Source organism: Plecotus auritus (genome assembly GCF_963455305.1).
Source record: "Plecotus auritus genome assembly, chromosome: 5".
Taxonomy (NCBI): Eukaryota; Metazoa; Chordata; class Mammalia; order Chiroptera; family Vespertilionidae; genus Plecotus; species Plecotus auritus.
Window position 1 is genome coordinate 47,709,630 of NC_137776.1, and position 19,581 is coordinate 47,729,210.

The following is a 19,581-nucleotide window of genomic DNA, read 5'->3' on the forward strand; positions in this document are numbered from 1 at the left end:
AAATAATGACTGGCAAATACTAACTTATTCAGGTGGCATACTGTTTCCTTTTCTATAGAACGTAAAAGGAACAGAAACACTGCTCTACTGGCCAGGCCCTGAAAAACCCATTGGTATTAGACATCGATTAACAGCAACCCAGTTCATCAAGCAATACTCTTTCACTCACAATTCATCAAAACGTACTACACTACAGAAAATAGTTTTTAAAAGCAATCAGACCAGTAATGTGAATTGAAAACATGCAAATTGGTACTGCTTATTGTTTATGAATATCTATCTATCTATATATTTTTAAATGGGTTGGAAGGATACCACTACAATTAGGGTAAAGTTACCATGGGAGGGAAAAAGAAGAATAGGATAAAGGAGGAAATATGGGGCCTTCGACTGTATCTGTAATTTCATTCTTTAGAAAACATGAAAAAATATTGCATGCTAGTGTTTAATGTAGACTTCAAAGGTGCTTGTAATAACCTCTATTATTTGTTTGAAATATTTAAATATTTCATAATAAAATGAAAACAATCAGTAAGTTTGAATGAAAAGAATAAAAGAGAAGTTCTGCATCACCAGTGATCATAAAAATAAAAAAAAATACTAACATGAACCTTCAAAATTTCAAGAAAGGACATTCTTACTAAAATAAAAATCAGTGTTAGAGATTCCACTTTTGATGACCTGAAAAGCATTTTGAAATATAACTTTTGTAACTCTTTTTGCTTTTACAATTCCTGCCTTCTGATAATTTGACTAACATAAGTCAGTGTGAAAAAAGAGCAAGACTTTTCAGAAATGTCTCTTGAAACGTTAACAGGGATCCATTGAACAAGTGTTCTGTGTTCCACTCAGTGTAGGAAGTGTGAGTCTAACTGGCTGAACGTTTTGCTTTGTGCAGAACTTCTGAGAGCCTTAGCATGCTGGAGGCGTACGATTCTCCAAGAGCGGTCAGAGAAGGTGGCATTTCCTGACCTGAGAAGACCACTAACCCTGCTTTGCAGGAAGGACTCCGCAGGTTCATGGGCAATGCTAGCCTGAATACTTTCGTTCACATTTATGGATATCAAATTTCAATTTCTTGCTTCTAAATATAATCACGGAACTAAATTACAAACTGGGTTCTGGAGAGATCCTAAGTATTAGTACTGTATAAATATTTGGGTCAAAGGAATTCTTTGAGACTTGGAGCTGATAGTGGAAGTGGGAGAAGAAAAGGAAAACAGGATCGTTTGTCATTCTAACTAGCAATTTCAAGAGATGGATTAGTTCTTCTAAAACCACCAACTGAAGTGAGGTCACTGTGCAAAGGGCCTGCCTGAAGAGCAGCATCTTCCTCCCACCCTCTTTACACACCGCCTTCAGCCAGCAGCGAGGCGTGAGCAGAGGCTCAGACTGGCAACAGCCCCCCGCTGGTGCCAGAAAACCACCCCGCTGCAGAACCACGGACATGTGCCGGGAACGATCACAGGTCCCAAAGGACGTCCTGCCAAGTCTGAGAGGGGAGTGTTTGCAGTCAGGGTCCCATGGCGTAGGCTCTCGGGGGAACTAGCCAGGCCCAACATCCGATTACAGCTTTCACTTACACACGGTGCCTCCTTTGGCATGAGACTCAAAGATGAGAACACCTGCTAGCTCCCGTTTCACCTAGAAGAAAAAGAGAAAGGATGTGGAAAGGCCAGATTTTTTTTGGGGGGGGGCGGGGGGGGCCAGGGGGAAACATGTTCCCTTTCTGAACAGTGCTAAATGACCCTCTTCCCACACAGCCGTCTCCAACTCTGCTTGTGCTACTGTTGTCTAGAACCACCTTCACTAGATTGCGGCTAGATTCTCAAAGCTCTTACATAAGCTATTGTATATACGCATTCATACAAGACAACTGCCCTAGAGATGGTTTAAAATGTGGTTTCACACATACGCACTAGCCGATTTCACTGCCTATCTTTTGTCTTGGTTGAGAAGGTAAGAGCATCTATAATATGCGACTCCATTGCTGTTACAGGCTCTTCCCTGCATCCCTGCAAACGTATTGGGGAAGTCAATGCCTTCAAGTTGAATAATAAGCTCAAATGTGTAAGCAGATTTATATTACAAGATAGCTAAGAAAAAATTTTTGATTCCAAATTATGGTCCCAAATTATGGCTCCGTCTCCCTAAGTACCAAGTAACCTGAGAATTTTCCCCAGTGCCTGGGTACCTGTGGTTTGAGGGAGAAGAGGAGACTATCCACACTCCTCTCCATTCCATCAGGTCTGGGGGAGTCAGGACAGGGGCATGCTGGGGACCTGGAGCACAGGTAGGGAAAGGGGTCTCCTAGCACATTTCCTCTGTGGTGTGAACCCCTGGTGCTTACATTGTGGGGGTTCCCTGGTGAGGCTCCCAGGCACTAGACCTCCTCCCTCCCCCCACGGATGAAGTGAGGATGAGAGGACAGTGGTGGGAGGCTGGGTTGGACCGCACCCCTGGTTTCTCCACCAGGTGAGCAAGCTTGTGGACCCCCTGGGAGAGCAGGGGGAGGAATGTGAAGGCGGCTCTGTTGGGTTGAAGAGGGAGGCGTTTGGATCCCTTCTGCTTGGGGTGGTGGCAAATGCCTCGCTGCTCTCTTCAGAGACCGCCCCCCCCCCCCACCAAGATCAGGGACCACAGATACTGCTAGCATATGATAGCATAATATCACCTAGCGAGCTGGGAATGAAAGGCAAATTAGGAATGTAGACGTTGCTAAGGGGCCTCGGTATATAATCTGTGGACATTGCAACAACTTCTTTTTATTATTGGTGTTGAGTTATTAACATATAGGAGACGTGTGTTGCCTGGAAATCCTGTTCCTGTGTTCCTTCTACAGGGGGAGGTGTTTCTGTCCACTGCTTTCCTAAATATCCTAGTCATGTAGAATTTTAGAGCCAAATACAGCCATTGGGCCATTTATCACTATTGGATATTGCTATTGTGCCCTAACATATCTGAAGTAACTCTCTCTTGAACATTCTGCATCCTTTCTCAATAGGGCAGCAAAAGCTGGCCACTTGGGCCAGGACAGGTCACCCTGATTTATCGCCCTCCTCTCTCTGGCTCTGTATTTCATGGGAGGGTCTCAGAGCACCTTGAAGGCCTGGCTCTCTTGTTTAGGTGTGCAGGTTCCACAGTTCAGACTTGGAAGGATGAAGCATATGTTCCAATCCCACTTACATCAAATTGCTTTGGGGTTTATAGCACCTGGGCAACTACTAATGATGTGACAATACTTGATCCCATTACAGTGATTCTTCTTGGGTATAACTTACTTAGCATCTCATGGGAAAGACTAGGGATGATTTATGAGGCAGAATTCAGATATTCCTGCCCTCCATGCCAAATACACTCCTCCTGTCCTAACTGAATTTAACTCAAAGTCTCCTGACCTTGCTCAATAAGAGACAACTTACGGTGGTAGAAAGATGGGATAAGGCTTTAATGTGAAGGAGCTCATCATAGATAATCTCTAGGTCATCCATACTCCTCTGGCCAGGTCTACAAAGAAAAAAGTAACAAGGAAATAATGAGAAAAAAGTCATCACTAAAGCCTGAAATACAGAAGTTGACTCAAGGGTCAGTAATGCAATTCAGATTTCTTAGGAATAATCTCTATAAAAAGATATTGGCAGAGGGCGAGATTATACCATTATAATCCCTTAAAGGAAGTTTTGAAATGAATGTGTTGTCAATAATGGGCACAGAGTCCCCTTCCCTTCTAATCTCAGAGGGAAGAACATCTCTGCTCACATTGTAGTTGGTTAATCTATCTCTCACTTTGTAGATGATTGCTCCAAAAAATTGCTTTGCATTACCATCTTAATCAGTAATAGGAAAACTTGCCTTTAACACAACTAGAAACAACTGATTTCATCAACTGGATGATTGATCCAAATTCCTTGAGATCCTGTGTGGTATCTTAGCCTAACAGAATAATAATGCTGCTGGCACTATGTTTCAGGTTGTGTAATACGCTTCTACCATAGGACTTAACTAAGGGATGTATAGGGACTCAATATTTTCTTGCCTATCCCTGAGAAGGTGAGGGCATGAGATGAGCAGAAGGCAGACAGTAGTGTTTGGGATTAGGAAGAAAGGGAGAGAAGAGAGGTATATACTTCCACTTCTCAAACTCTGTTTCATGCATGACCACTGTTCCACGAGGTGTTAATTAGTATACTAGTTAGCTTCTCTCCCTATAATTTATTTTAAAACTAGTATCCAATAATCTTCCTTTAAAGATAGGTTATGTGGATGTTATGGGCATTTTGACATGGAAGGACAGAATAGATTCCTAATCACTTTCATGCCTGCAATTATTCTGGAATCACTCACTAATAGTGTTTAATTATATATCAATGAGAACATCTGATTGGTGAGGAATTTAGATATTCTATTGTTCTCTGCAATGTAAGAAACCTTAACTGATATGTTATTGAAATTTTAAACAAATTGGTGATTGATTCTGAGAGTACTAGGAAGTCAAGCTCCACGTTGACGGACAGGCAGCATTTGCTCTCAGCTAATTGCTGCAGTCATGTATGTTACCTACTACATAATCGTCAGTCTATCCTACACATTTTGTCCTAAAATTTCAGTAACGTATGGTATTATTCAATGTTACTGTATATTAAATATTTAAACCTTAACGAGCTACTGGTGGTGTTCCATGCTTAATTACATTGTATTTTTAAAAAGTGATCCTGGGTCAAATAAATTCAGGGAGTGATGGTGTACTGAACAGAGCTCTGGATTTCCAGTCTGAAGATAAAGTTTTAGCCTCAGTGCACCCCCCACCAGCCATGTGACATCAGCCTCAGTCTCATCTGTGAACTGGGACATGCGAGAGAGATGTGAGAGCTGAAGGAAGCAGTACATGTGAAGGTACCTGCATATTTATTTGTGTCAGTGGAAAAAAAAAACCTCAGCAAAATGATATTCAAAACTCAAACCTTTGCATAAGAAGTTAAACTGACAGAGTACAACATTTGGGCCAGCAAATTACATCTGAAATTTAGTCAATTATAGATAAGTACCCTGAGCAATCAAAACTGAATTGTAAATACTCTAAAATAGTTAATTGGATTAAACACTTTTGCAACCATTCATAAGATGGGGTTGGTGACAGATCAAGTGGGGGCCATCGGAGGAAAAAAACTCTTTGCACCTTGCACATCGCCTTCTCAAGGACAGTTTAGCATGAACAAAAGAAGATGATATGTCTCTCGTACAGCATCTACAAAGGGTATATTTCCTACTCTCAACTATACAAAGACTGGTAGTAAATCCATGACCCAGGGAGATGCCAAGGTCCACCACTGTGCACCAATCCAGTGCTTAATGGTGGAACACAGAAAAGATGGGACCCAAACGCACCAAAGAAAAAACTACGGCCACAGGGACTTGAGGGGGCCAGGCCTTCTTAGCAAGGGGCTAATCTACTACTTGACTTACACATGGGATTTTGAAAGGAGGATCCTTGGGGATTTAAAAGTCAATTGAGTCACCTCAGTCCATCTACTGTGATAGAGGCAGCTAAGGTGAGAGTCTTAAGGCAGGCATAATAGGATTATGCTCTTCAGCACAAGGAGCTACCCCGCTATTCTTCCTACTTGACATCAGCTGCAAATAGCATGGACCCTCCTAGAAGCCTGGCTAAAGGGAAATCAGTCGCCAAGCCTATTCTCCATCGATGGGCTGTTATGGAGGGAGGAGGAAAACTGCTGGGAAAAGGAAGTGTTAGAATTTAGCTCTAAAATCCTAACACATTCAAATTTGGAATTTTGGGAGCAGATCTCTATGAGCCTAGGAAGAGTGTTTTTATATAATATCAATATGAAATCCATATTGATCAACTCTTTTTTGTTCAGGTGTAGTTGATTCTTTTTTAAAAGTTTTTTTCTCATATTAATCAACTCCTACAGATTAAAAAAAAGTGTTGCCTTTAGAATCTACACATCACATTACATTAAAAATAATTATATATTGTCCAAGAGTTAAAACATATGAGAAAGAACTCTGTCAGATCCTCAATGCAGCATTCTAAAAATGTGACAGTGGTTCAAGACACCATTTGACCATTATAGGTAGTCTGAGGACCTGCAGGAAAGTGTGGGAGAAGGCAACGATGGCAACATTCAAGCCATTTTTGAAACCTACTCAACTTCCCACTGCCGAACACCACTGAGCACTGATGGAAGCTCTCTTCTCCCCACGCTGCCCCCTCCTGGCTCTCTCTTCCTGCTTTCCTAAACATTTCTTCTCAGTGTCTTTTTTGATCTGTTGTTCTTTTGTTCACCTCCTAAATGGTGCTGTGCCTCAATGTTCTGCCTTCAGCTCTGTTCTCATTTTGTTTTGCTTTCTATCCCTTTGAAAAATCCCCAACTTTCACCTATGTAACGGTGAGATCTAAATCTTTATCTCCAAACAGATGTCTTTCCTGAGCTCGGACAGCTTCCTGGCCGGCTCTTCCCAGACAACCCACAAGCTCCACAAGCTTACTGTCCAGGGTGCTCCCTCCTCATCACAGGGCAGATCTCAATGGATTTTTGCAGACTCATCTATCTTCCTTTTCTCTCTTCACACCTTCCCTCAGGGGTCTGTTCTCTGCTCCACCCATGCCCTACATCTCTCTGTTCCTCAAAATGCTATGCTTTTTCATGTCTCCAAGGCTTTTCACATGCTTCTCCTCTCTTTGCCTAGGATATTTTTTTCTGCTTCAAGCCCAGCTCAGATGTTATCTCTCCCAGGTAAAACTGGTTCTCCAACCTTTATTCTGCCATGGCACATGGCCCTGCTACAACATACTGTGAGGAATGTTATTTGCTTAAATACCCATAACCCTACACTGCTCTTCTCAGGAAGTGCACAGGGCACTGGATTGGAAGCAGAAACTGGATTTGAGATCTACTGGTAAATCATGATCTTCCTAGGTGCCCAATTGGTCTAATGCCTTGTTTCTGCATTTCTAAAATGAGAACAATAAATAGGATTGTTGTAAAGGCCAAATGAATTAATATACACGAAGCATTGATTCATTGCAAATATAGCACAAAAGGGAGGATGAAATTATTATCAGGGTGGATGTTGAATACAGTTTACCAGATGAGTGAAAACACTAGTTCTCACAATTCATGCTGAATTCAGGGTCTGTCAAGGGACATATGGAAGCAATACCACAAACCAGTTCCTGTCTTGTGGCCTGAGAAAAATGGGGGTTTAAGCTCTGTTATCCCTCCTATTCAAGGTCAAGTAAGACACGGTGGCCACGGCACAACTCACTTTTGTGTTGGCAAATAATTAATGGAGGGAGGAGACAGGATGAAAATGTTGACCCTCACCTCTTACTCCAAATCCTGTTAAGTGATTAAAAAAAAAATACATATTTTCTAAAAGATCGTGGATGTATTCATCCAGCTGTGAGGAAGAACTATCATCTCAGACCAGCTGAAGTTACTCAGTCAAGATCAGCGAGGGCCTGGACAGAGGTGATCTCCAAAGGCCACATAGTATCTGTTAGGCTGGGCCCTTTTTTGGCCAGAGAGTTGTCTGCCATGCTAAAGGTCTGATGGAAAAGACACTTGAAAATCCAAAACAGCACTGAAAACAGACAAACATCTCCACCACAAACCACAAAAGAGTACTATGGTGGATCAGAGATTTTAGGAATTCTTGGATGACCAAAAGCAGATTGGAATAAAATGTCAGAATAGCTGGAAGCAGCCACAGCTCAACTTAGATGAGAAAATCAGTTTGGAAACAGCTCAAGTGCCTATCAGTAGATGGGTGGATAAAAAAAAGCTGTGGGACATTTACACTATGGAATACTATGCAGCTATAAAAAAGAGGGATCTCTTACTCTTTGGGACAGCATGGATGGACCTGGGAAATATTATGCTAAGTGAAATAAACCAAACTGAGAAAGACAAATATCACATGATCTCACTTATTTGTGGAATTTAATGAACAAAATGAATTGACCAACAAAATAAGACCTGAAGCATGGGACAGACTGACATACCCTGATGTGGGGTTGGGGGGACGAGAAGAGATAAACCAAAGAACTTATATGTTTGGCCCACAGTCACAGGCAATAGAGTAGTGAAGACCTGCAGGGGATGGTAGGGGCTAGGAGGGGGGGGGCGCTGGGCGGGGGGGTAGATATCTGTAATACTATCAAAAATTAATAAGAAAATCAGCACAGGAGGAAGAGGCATTGCTGATAAGACAAGGCCAGGAGCGCGCGGGTCAGAGTGGCTCATCACAAGGCCAGCGGTCAGTCGGGGCCCTCCCCGCCCCCACTGAGCAGTAGGCAGCGGCAGAGTCCTGCTCTCTCAGATGAAGGCACAGCCCGGAGCCCGGGAGAGAAGCAGAACAGAGCATGTGACAGCGGCGGCCCTCCTGCCAGACACAGAGGAAGGGCTCCATCCCTGGGAAATCCTCCTTAGTTTCAGAACTCCTGGGAAGAAGTGGGGGGAGGGAGTTCAGCCTGCATGCGTCCCCTCGTGCCTCTCATGAAGCAAAGGCTGCCGGGAAATGTGGCCCCCAGCGCCTCCGGGGCCGGCTCCGTTGGGGGTGTGAGCACCACACCTGCCCAGAGCACCCCCTGGTGCTCACGCATCAATAATAACCACTGCAGAGAAATAAAGACGTCCCCGGGATGCCCTGGAGAAAGCTATGGTAGCCTTTTGAAACGGAATGGAACAGAGCTTAAAAACAGTTTAGTCTCTGAGTCCTAAATAACATTCAAAATGAAAGGGAAAAAAATAACCCTGAGGTCCAAAGTGGTCAAGTAATCACAGGGCAGGCCACTGTCCTTCGGCAATCCACCCAGGTCCTGTTTACAGCAAATTTTTAATGAGGTGAGAGAAGTCAGCACTGCAAGGTGTGAAGAGACTTACTCTAAAACATGAGTATATTCACAGCTAGCAAAGCAACAAAAGCATTCGTGAGAGGCTGGCTACCAGCAAACTCACTGTTGCCCGGGGCCTCAACATGTCATCAGAATTGAAAGTCGACGGAAGTCCCAGGGAAGAGGCCAGATGGAGCAAAAGCCAGTGTGACCAACCTGTGCCACTGAAGTGAATAAAAATGTGAGTCTTCCCCCCTCCCAGCGCCCCTGTGGATCTTCATGTTGTGGCTGCAGTGACAGAGAGCAGGCCCAGCAGCTCCTGCTCCGAGGCCACCAGCTCAGAGCTGCTGTGCCATCTAGTGTCTCAGAGAAGACTCGCCTCTCTCAGGCAAAGGTTCTCATCTCGATCCACCCCCACCCTAAAAGAGCACCCGGTAAGTCTAAAACTGTGCCTTCTCCATCACGATCACTGAACAAAGTCGTGCTTTCAAAGTGGGTTTCTCCTGGCAAACAGTGGCATTAAGCACCTCTCCTGCTTTGGTCTTTACGGAGATGGCGGGGGAAAAACGGAGGAGAGATTCTGCAAATCAGCCCCCATCCTGTTCAGAGAGTAATGAAAGGGTCCCAAGGACTGAAGGCAATTTGGCTTTCAAGAGTCAAGGGAACACTGTGCCCAGAGCAGGAGGAGGGATCGCCTAGGCACCTTCAGAGAGTAACCTGCGAGGCTATGGGACTGAATTGACTCTCAGGCTGCTCTGAGTGGCAGCTGGCGAATGTACCCGGTCTTTACTCGTCCTTCTCCAGATGTCACAGGGAGAGATATTAGGCATCCCTGCTTCTTCACAAACCGGCATGGTGCCACATTGATGTGGATTTGTCAGATCCCGCTGTGGAAAGGCCTAGTTTCCGCAGGGGCCGCGTTCTGTCTAGTTACAGACACGATAATAAACGGGGATGGATGGAGAAGCAGTTTGTACATTAAAGGATGGGAGGGCCCAGGTGACATTGGAAACTGCTGGTAAATACAGTTTTATCAAGGAATTATCAAGGTCAGAGACAGACACCCTCAATTCTTGGGATGTGGATAAAATGAAGGATTCATCCAGCCACCCAGTAGCACACTGACATGGCGCCTGGTAAAACATGCAGGTGAGAAAGCAGATAACCAGTTCTTCTAGACCTGCCACCTTTAGACCTCTTCCCTGGTGCCTGGGGAAAACCCAGAAAGTCAGCGTTGTCTATATCCGTGTAAGCCACAGTCAAACTTAAAAATAAAGGAAAGGCCTCATCATATTTGTCTGGAGTTGAGAAAGCTTTATTGTATTGCAACACTCCACCTCAACTGACCTGATTTTCCTGGTTACAGTCATTTCTCAAACTTGGATCATTTTCTAACACTTGTAAGGTCTTCTTGAGAACTCACCTTCTTCCACTTCTCTGACTGATACATTTGGTTTCCCACTCACTTGTCTAACAAACTAGCAAATTGTTTTTCTTTTCTTCACCTCCTAGCCTTGCTTCTTAAGAGTTAGATCTTAGGTGGTAGAGCCTTTCCAGGAATCTGGAGTAAGCAGACTTGGGCTCAGTTCCTGATTCAGCCACAAGTACCACTGTGTGATGTTAAGGAAGGTATTTGACATCTACTAAGCTCAATCTCTTCATTTGACATTTATGGATAATAAGCCCTACTCAGTTCAAAGAATTATTTTGAGGTTCCAAGAGGTGATGTATGGGAGGTCACTATACTGTATAAACTTGTGTGATTCATTTATTTTTCAAAATTTTTTATTGATTTGAGAGAGAGAGAGAGAGAGAGAGAGAGAGAGAGAGAGAGAGAGAGAGAGGACCATCAATCAGTTGCCTCCTGCGCCCCAACCAGAGATCCAATCCACAACCTGGGAATGTGCCCTGACAGGAAATCGAACCAGTGACTTTTTAGTGCATGGGATGATGCTCAACCAACTGAGCCACACCTGCAGGGCTCATTTATTAAGTGTTAGTTTTTATTTTAAATTCTGGCTAGTGGGTTGATGTTCATATTTTTCTATAGTAGATGGTACACTTGTACTCTGTTAGGGTCTACATGGTAGTCATTGAATAAGATAAGATTTGTCTGTAACGATTATTTTTAAATCAGATTTCTATGATATATATCCTCCCAAGTGCTCAAAGAGTAAACCCAGGAGGCAATTTTGAACAATTTTTGGCCTAGGACAGATGGTAAAGAACACAGGTTCTGAAGTCAGACAGACCTAGACCAAATCCTGAGCCCACCACTTTTGGGATAAACACAAGCAAGTGACAACCTAAGCCTGTTTCCTAATCCATAAAATGGAGATAATATTAATAACCACCGAACAGTTTTGTTGAAAGAACTGAATTAGGTAATTGTTGAACACAGTGTCTAGCATACCTGAGTTCAGCAAATGTTGGCTAATTAAATACAACTCCCCTGTGAAGTTGGGAGAAGTTAAGTAGATATTATTAAACTCATTTTATAGCTTAACAGCTTTGTAGTTTGGAGTTGTTGGTTGATTTGTTGGTAAATTAGTAAGATTAGAATCCAGGGCTCTTACACTCAGTATTTCTTTTACTAAATTTAGCAGACTCGGGTCAAATGCATGTATTTCATATGCTGTCATTAATTTCTCAAAATATAATTAATTTTAGTATCATAAAACTTAATATTTGGCATCCTGTCTTTAGTCTGGACCCTGCCAACCCATTCTCCACAGACGGCAGAGAAACCCTCCTACTGCAAAGCTGACCATTCCACATCCCTTTAAAACTCTTCAGTGGTGCACCAAGTGGCTATAAAATAATATGCAAGGTACATAGAGGGATAGCAGACCCCCTTCAATCTGACCTCAGCCTCCTCTCCAGCCACATTTCCTAGCACTCCTGGTCTGGGCCCTCCTTCAGTGTGAAGCAGCTTATTGTTCCCTGCTGGAGCTTCTGGACATCATTCTGCTCCCACACCAGGCTAGTTCTTTCTTTGTTCCGGGAAGAAGAGCACTAAAATATTGTTTTTTGCTGCTATTAAGAAGAAAGAGCTTGATAAAATACAGGGAATATAGTCAACAATATTGTAATAACTATGTATGGTGCCCAGTGGATAATGGAAATATTGGAGAGAGAACACTTGTAAAGTATATGATTGTCTAGCTCCTTTTCTGTACACCTGAAACTAATATAAAATAATATTGAATGTAAACTGTAATTGAAATATAAAATTAAAAAATAATAAGTAAAATTAAAGAAGAAAGATTTGAGAATTAGTCTAAATATCCAACAATGACAAACTGAATGCATTAAGGAATATTCAGAGGACAGATTACTATGTATCTATAAAAAAATACCATCTTTAGTGTTGGCGAGGATGCGGAGAAAAAGGAACCCTCGTGCACTGCTGGTGGGAATGCAGACTGGTGCAGCCACTGTGGAGAACAGTATGGAGTTTCCTCAAAAAACTGAAAATGGAACTCCCATTTGACCCAGTAATCCCACTCCTAGGAATATATCCTAAGAAACCAGAAACACCAATCAGAAAGGATATATGCACCCCTATGTTCATAGCAGCACAATTTACAATAGGTAAGATTTGGAAACAGCCTAGGTGCCCGTCAGCAGATGACTGGATCAGAAAACTATGGTACATCTACACAATGGAATACTATGCTGCCATAAAAAAGAAGGAATTACTACCATTTGTAAGCACCTGGATGGAATTAGAGAACATTATGCTAAGTGAAATAAGCCAGTCAATGAAAGAAAAATACCACATGATCCCACTCATTTGGGGATAATGAAAAACATTATAAACTGATGAACCAAAAGATAGTTACAGAGGCAGTAAAGCATCAAACAGACTGTCTAATTACAGCGGTAAGGTTAGGAAGAGGTGGGGGAAATAAGAGATCAACTGAAGGACTTGTATGCATGCATATAAGAGTAACCAACGGATGCAAAACATTGGGGGGTGAGGGCATGTATGGGAGTGGGGGGGGCAATGGTAAGATATGTACACATATACCTTAATAAAAATTTGGAAAAAAAAAAAGAATACTTAAGGTTAGGGAGAATGCCATGATACATTATTAGGTATAAAAAGTTAGGAATTGAAATATAACCAGAGAGATAATACCAAAATGTTAATAGTAATTATTTTGGGGAGGTGGAATGCAGGTGTCATTTATTCTTCTTTAACTCTTTTAAGTTCCCAAAGTTTCTACAATAAACAGATTGACTTGAAAAGTCATTAAAAATTTGAGTTAATCTTATATTGAACCCTAAACTATAAATGGGCAGCTACATCCATCTATCCCTCTCCCAAATCTGAACCCTCATGGCGGCAATCCAACTGTTGGTTTCTTGGGCACATAAACAGGGAGGATAAGGGCCAATTGCTTTTATGGGGGAGAGGCAAACCCAACCCCAAGAAAAGGCCCCCTTAATGCAATAATTTCTTCTGATAACTTCTATAAGCTCTCACTACGGCACAGCAATCTTTCCAGGAAAAACAATGGTGACGTTTGTCATGCCATCAAGGGAAAGATTCACAGGGAATTTCTTATTTCATTAAGATTAGGCTCTTTCAGTCCCACTTCTCTTTTCATCTGATTTGCATTTGAGAACTACCAGCCCAATTCCAATGTTTCTCTTGGCATACCCCAACAAAAATCAAAACCCTAGGCACCACTGATTTTAGGTTTGCTAATCTGGGTTCCACTGGTGAAGCAAATTTCCCTATAATTATCAGGATTTCAAATTCCACGCCCTCAGAAACAGCTTGGACAAATAAAGGCCCTATTAAAATAGGCTCTGCTAAGAGAAGATACACAGCCTCTCAAGCGCCCTCTAGAGCAAATGTGTGGAACAGCCAAAATGTCCCCCCACCCCCATCTCCCCCCATCCCCCACCCCCGTATTTTTTCATGTCATTTTCAATTGTTTCCTTTCAACCTCATGCCCCATAGCATATGTTAGAAAATATTAATTTATCACATGAAATCATTGAACTTAAGTTTCTGAATTTCCGATCCATTTGAAAGATTCCAGAATCTGCCAACCATTCTCTTGATATATATATATATATATATATATATATATATATACACACACACACACACACACACACATATATGTAATAAAGAAACATTTTATATAATATGTTTAATAAATAATAATAAATATATTAAATATTCATATTTTTTCTGCTCGGGTCTGACTTAATCTCTTTCTGAACTACTTAAGCTTCTAGGCCAGGGGTGGGCAAACTTTTTGACTCGAGGGCCACAATGGGTTCTTAAACTGGACCGGAGGGCCGGAACAAAAGCATGGATGGAGTGTTTGTGTGAACTAATATAAATTCAAAGTAAAGAAGCGGAGGGGAGAGCAAGAGAACCGGATAGAACAGCCGGATCCGGCCCGCAGGCCGTAGTTTGCCCAAGGCTGTTCTAGGCTTTTAGGGAATTTCAAAATTGTAGACCTACCTAGAATTAGATTTGGGAAGTGCCATCTACTTCATTTTTCTCCCACCTTTAGGCTAGATTCTCACAGCCCATTCTAAATAGTGGAGCATTATATTTCACTTTACTTGGAAGAAGAGGTTGTGGGGCTTGTATGGCAAGAGCCGCCTTTGTCCCCTTGAAGCCTCTTTGTATCCAGCTGGCCGCAGTGTGTCACATTCTGCTGACCTGGTCACTCCACATCTTTTTGCCCATGGCCCCACCCCCAACCCAGAGTATCTGCTCAAAGTTAGCCAGAATGTATGTTTCTGCTGGTAAAGGTCTCCATTGTACTTATGCGTAGTAGGGTAACCTCATTTTCAGGCTTGTAAACAAAGCAAAATCAAAACAATAAGCCCTGAGAGTTCATTTTAGGTTTGATGTCCTGTCTGTGAGCTGCAACAACAGCACCGTCAAACTGTCACTGTTCCATGGCACTTGCTCCCAAATGTCACCCAGGTCTGCACCTGGGAAACCAGGATGGGCATTGTGCGTCACTCTGCCTGCCACCACATAAAAAGCTAATTTCACATTTCGAATGTATGTGTATTTTTTCAATACCAATAGCAACAAGAGTGTGCCAAAAAAATTTCCCCTGAAGCTCTATTCTGTTTTTAAACTACAGAACATTCTTTCATACTTTGACAGATAAAATGCTGCAGTTAATGTAATAAACAGAGAATTTTTCTAAGTAGCCTGTCAAAACAAGTGACACTTTTTTTTTTTTGCTAGCAAGTCTCAGATTCAGAACAATAGGAAGTACCTTTCAAAGCAACATCTTCATTATACAATCAAATTCTCCAAGTAATCTTCTCATCAAAGAATATTGTGTTATTTCTTTCCCAGTAATTATCAGAGTTCGGCAACCTCTCTGGCAGTGGTGATGGTTATAAAATGCAGCTGTGCTGAGTTAAAAACTGGAGGGTCCTGCTCTGGTCGATATGGAGCCAATGCATCTGACACCCCCACATTCCTGAACAACCTGGCAGTTTGGGCAGTAAAAGAGCAACATTTCTAGGGCCTATGAATACGCAGCAAGTTCCTGGAGCCAAGTGCTCAGCTGGTCTCTTCAAGGACAGTGGTGATACTGGCACTCGATCAACTAAGCTTATTTTCTTTCCATTTAAATAAAATAAGGCAGAAGCTCCAAAGGTTATCAGATGTTTGAAAAATGGTGTGTGTGGGTAAAGTTTGAAAGTCTGTCCCATTAAGTGAGATTCCTTCTTTTTCAGTTTCCAATCTCTTGGGGGCTTTTTAGCAATAGAAGGAAAACCAAAAAAAAAAAAAAAAAAAAAAAATACAGACTCTTCAGAGGAATTACCAACCCAATTCCAAAGTTTGGGGTTTCGTAATATCTGGGAAGGTGGGAAAATCCCAAAGGCACCCAAAATAATGCATCTTGGAATTCTGGTGAAACCTGCACTTTCACAGCCAGTGATAAGCTGGAAAATGGCAACCTCTGGAATGTAATTTTCTCTGAAGAACCTTTGGGCTGCCAAGGATCATGCAATTCAATGCTGTAGGGGAGAAGTGAAGAAGCATGAGAACAGAATCCCATTTCTAAGGGTGACTCATGAAATTGGCTCACAGGCTCTCGTGAGGGTGAATCAAACAATTAGTGTGAATGTTTCTAGCAGGTGCCTAGCACATAGCAGGCACTCAATAAATGTTTGTTGCATCTGAATCTAATTTGGGAGTGCCTCTCCCATTGGATTATAAACTCCCCAAGGGCGGGAACCATTTTATTGCTTTTTTAAAAACCTCTTTGGTACATACTTAAAAACCATTGTAAACAGAATGACATTTCTGCCTCCCTTGAAGAGCTGAGGGAACTTCAGCTGGGACTGTATATTCATGGGGATTAGGTATTTTCAAACTTCCACAGGTTAAGAGGTTAAGTCCCTCTCTGCATATTATATTCTGTTAACACAGTACATTTCCCTTTGTGCTTCATAATGCAGCTGTGATAAAACGATTGCTTGCCTAACTAGTTGTTTAAGGTCTGTCTCCTGCACTAGGGGAAAGCTCCGGGAAGGAGGTGCAACCCCTTGTTCAATGCTGCAGCCTTAGCGATTGACATAGTATCTAGGACAAAACAGGTGTTCAGTAAACATTGGGTGAACGAATAAATGAACGAATGAAGTAAAATGCGATATGTTTATGTCTTTAAGAAACTCACAGTTGACAGCAATGTTTCTCAACAGGGGCATTATTTCCAGGACAGCTCCTTGTTTTGTAGGGTTCTAGGTACTGAGGTGTGCTTAGCATCCCTCTGTCCCAGCCGCTGGCCAATGAATGCCAGCAGTGTGCCTCCCATGCACTGAGACAACCAAACATCCTCCCATATTTCCAGTGCCCCTCAGAGTCACAATCACTACATGGTGTTGGCTTGAATGAAAGTGACATCAAAAACAGCAAAAAGGGGATGGAGCCAGGAAATGATGAAGGCCAATGGGAAAAGGGGATGTGGGAAAGAGAGAGAGGAAGCAGTCTGACAGGAAAGAAAGCATGGTTAATTTATTTTTATTTTTAAAAAAATATATTTTTATTGATTTCAGAGAGGAATGGAGAGGGGAAAGAGAATACAAACATCAATGAGGAGAGAGAATCATTGATTGGCTGCCTCCTGCAAGCCCCCTACTGGGGATCGAGCCAGCAACCCTGACATGTGCCCTTGACCGGAATAGAACCCAGGACCCTTCAGTCTGCAGGTCAATGCTCTATCCACTGAGCCAAACCTGCTAGGGCGAAAGCATGGTTTAGAATGATGGTGCCCATGAGTTTTCCAAGCCCTGAGACTCTCTTGTGTCCCCTTGGCAACCAAGCCCTGTGATCCTTCAGGGCAGACAAAGCAAGGCCTGGGAAGGTTTCTTGGATGCTCCTTACGGTTAGGGCTATGAAACTCTGGCTTTCTGTTTGATATTTAGGCTTTATTAAAACTTTTGTGTGAAGATATAAAATTCTGAGGCAAAAAAAACAACAACACACAACCAAAAACACAACAAAACAACCCAACAATTTGTTGTTGTTTGAGGCTAAAGGAACTAAAAGCCATGGTTTTAGAGTTAAGGATGATGGTGCCAGCTGGGATGAGGGAAGGCCATTAAACACACGGTAGGGGAAATTAAGAGCTAACAGGAAGTTTTGACAAAGGGGACACGGTGTGATAGAAATGAAGTTTCTGGAAAGCCTGGTGCAGCGCTGAGGAAGGGCGAGTGGACGGGGACAAATCCTGGGCACAGGATATAAGGAGAGAGAAAGGCTTTGTGAGTTGGTGTGAGGGGCGGACACCGAGGAACTGGTCTGAGGGACACCTCACTTTTGGAAAGTGCCCAGGGGACACGTAAGACATGTAAGGTCCAACCCTCTCACCGAGACCCGCTCATCATCGGAGGTCAGCCAAGCCAGTGACTCAGAGCTGACATCCACAGCTGGCCGGCACCGGTTGCCGGGTGGAGAACAATTTCATTTCCAGCAGAAAAGCATAAGCCTCTGCGTGGTTTCAGAACTGAGTGCCCAGCCATCTCTTGTTGAAAAGGTTCCCCTGAGATTGGGGCTGTGGCATCCGCTGCTGTGTGCCCCATGCCAAATCGGAGAGCTCTCTGAACCGAAGAAGGGCTTGGTCCTTTCTTTCGGAATTGATCTGATTAAAAGGCTGAAGTGCTCAACTGCAGCTGCTGGGCTGCGCCTGGAGTAAGGTGGGTTTTGGCCGAGATGGGAGGAGAGAGTGCCTCACTGGCTGAATGGGGACCTGGAAGCGGTGATGAGCAGTGAGGTTCTCTTTAGTATGTCTTTACGTTAAAGAGCAGAGGTTTGGAGCAGGGTGAAAGGATGTGTTGAATGAATGAGTGAATGAACGAACGAACAAACGAATGTACACAGGCACAGGCATAAGGTCTGTGGCTCTGACAGCCACTGCCTTACTGCATTAGGAAGAATGGGGCTGTGGTGGTCTGGCATCGAAGCAGAGCCGTTGGTCACTGAGCAAAGCTTGGTGAAGAGGTGAACTCAGTTTTGAAGCCAACCACTAAAAATCTCTATATTTTTAACTCATGCAAAAGGGAAATGAAGTTACCTGGCTCAAAAACAGAATAGAAAAGAGACAAACTGCTGTGTCACCCTTCCGAGTCTCTCCTTAGACCCTGGGTGAGGCCAGGACTCTCGAAAGCAGCCTCTCCTCTCCCCTGCCCAGGTGTGTGCGCCTGGCCTGGCCACACGCAGCAGGTGGGCGCCGTGCTCTTACTCACGATTTGCGGAGGATCATCCTCATGTGGGCGTCGGGGCCCATCTGTGACAGCAGCAGCATGGTGTCCTGCAGCTCCTCATCACATTCCTTCTTCTCCTCCTCCGTCGGCAAAGGCGCGTCCTCGTGCTCATCATCCAGGAAGCGATAAAATAAATACTTGTCTTGGAAATGATGCTCCTGGTCCACTGTGGGAAGCATGGAGGCAAGTGTCAGCTGTCGCACCTCTGCCTCCCGCCCCCGCGATGTCAGGCAAGAGACAGCCGAGTGGAAGCAAAGGGTGAGACTCCTGAACCTTCTCCCTCTGCTTGCCTAGGGCTGTGCAGCTGGAAGGCGTGACCTCTGGCTGCTGTGAGGCCCCACACTGCTCCCTCTGACCCGCCCACCTCCTGGGCCACCCCAGGACTCTCCTAAGGCAACCTGCCAGCTTGTCTGAGATGAGCAAAAATTGCTGTGCGGACATTTTCTAGCATGCGGGACTAGGTCCCACACAGGAAAATTATCAGCTGCCAGATCTTGCTCTAAACTGGTTTTTGAAAGTACAGACTTAAAAAACAACAACACAAAAACCCTAATTTGTCGGGATCAGAATTCATGTTTTCCTTTTGTACTGTTTATAAACTGCAATTAAAAATATCAGAGTAAAATTGTTTGAACAAAGGTGACTAGACCAAGCTTCTAGGTCACATACACCTAGAAGGATCTTACAGTGATTTCCTTCCAGATGTGATTTTTAAACATGTTTCCCCCCCACCCCCCCACCCCTGCTTGTTCCTTCTAAACAAAACGATTTCAATCTGGGAAGGACCAGGTCAGGGAACTTGGCCTCACCTATATGTCTTAAAGTGCTTAAGGCCCTTTTCAGGTTAGAGCATCAGGATTGTCAAAAGATAACAGGAAGTGGAAGATCACTGCAGCTTAAAACGTGATCCCGGAACAGCAGCATCCGGGGCTTGTAGGAAATGCAGACTC

The 19,581-nt window shown here is 43.3% G+C and overlaps 1 protein-coding gene across 12 annotated transcripts in view; it reads right to left on the reverse strand.

Moving 5' to 3' along the window:
* Positions 1 to 19,581, reverse strand: part of RAPGEF4 (Rap guanine nucleotide exchange factor 4) — a 270,049-nt gene that overhangs the window by 66,853 nt on the left and 183,615 nt on the right. For all 12 annotated transcript variants that reach the window (XM_080671018.1, XM_080671014.1, XM_080671010.1 and 9 more), the window contains 3 exons: positions 18,614 to 18,797; positions 3,423 to 3,507; positions 1,584 to 1,644 (listed from right to left, as the gene is read on the reverse strand). In XM_080671018.1, coding sequence (XP_080527144.1) covers positions 1,584 to 1,644; positions 3,423 to 3,507; positions 18,614 to 18,797 — 330 coding nt within the window. The remainder of the gene's footprint in view (positions 1 to 1,583; positions 1,645 to 3,422; positions 3,508 to 18,613; positions 18,798 to 19,581) is intronic.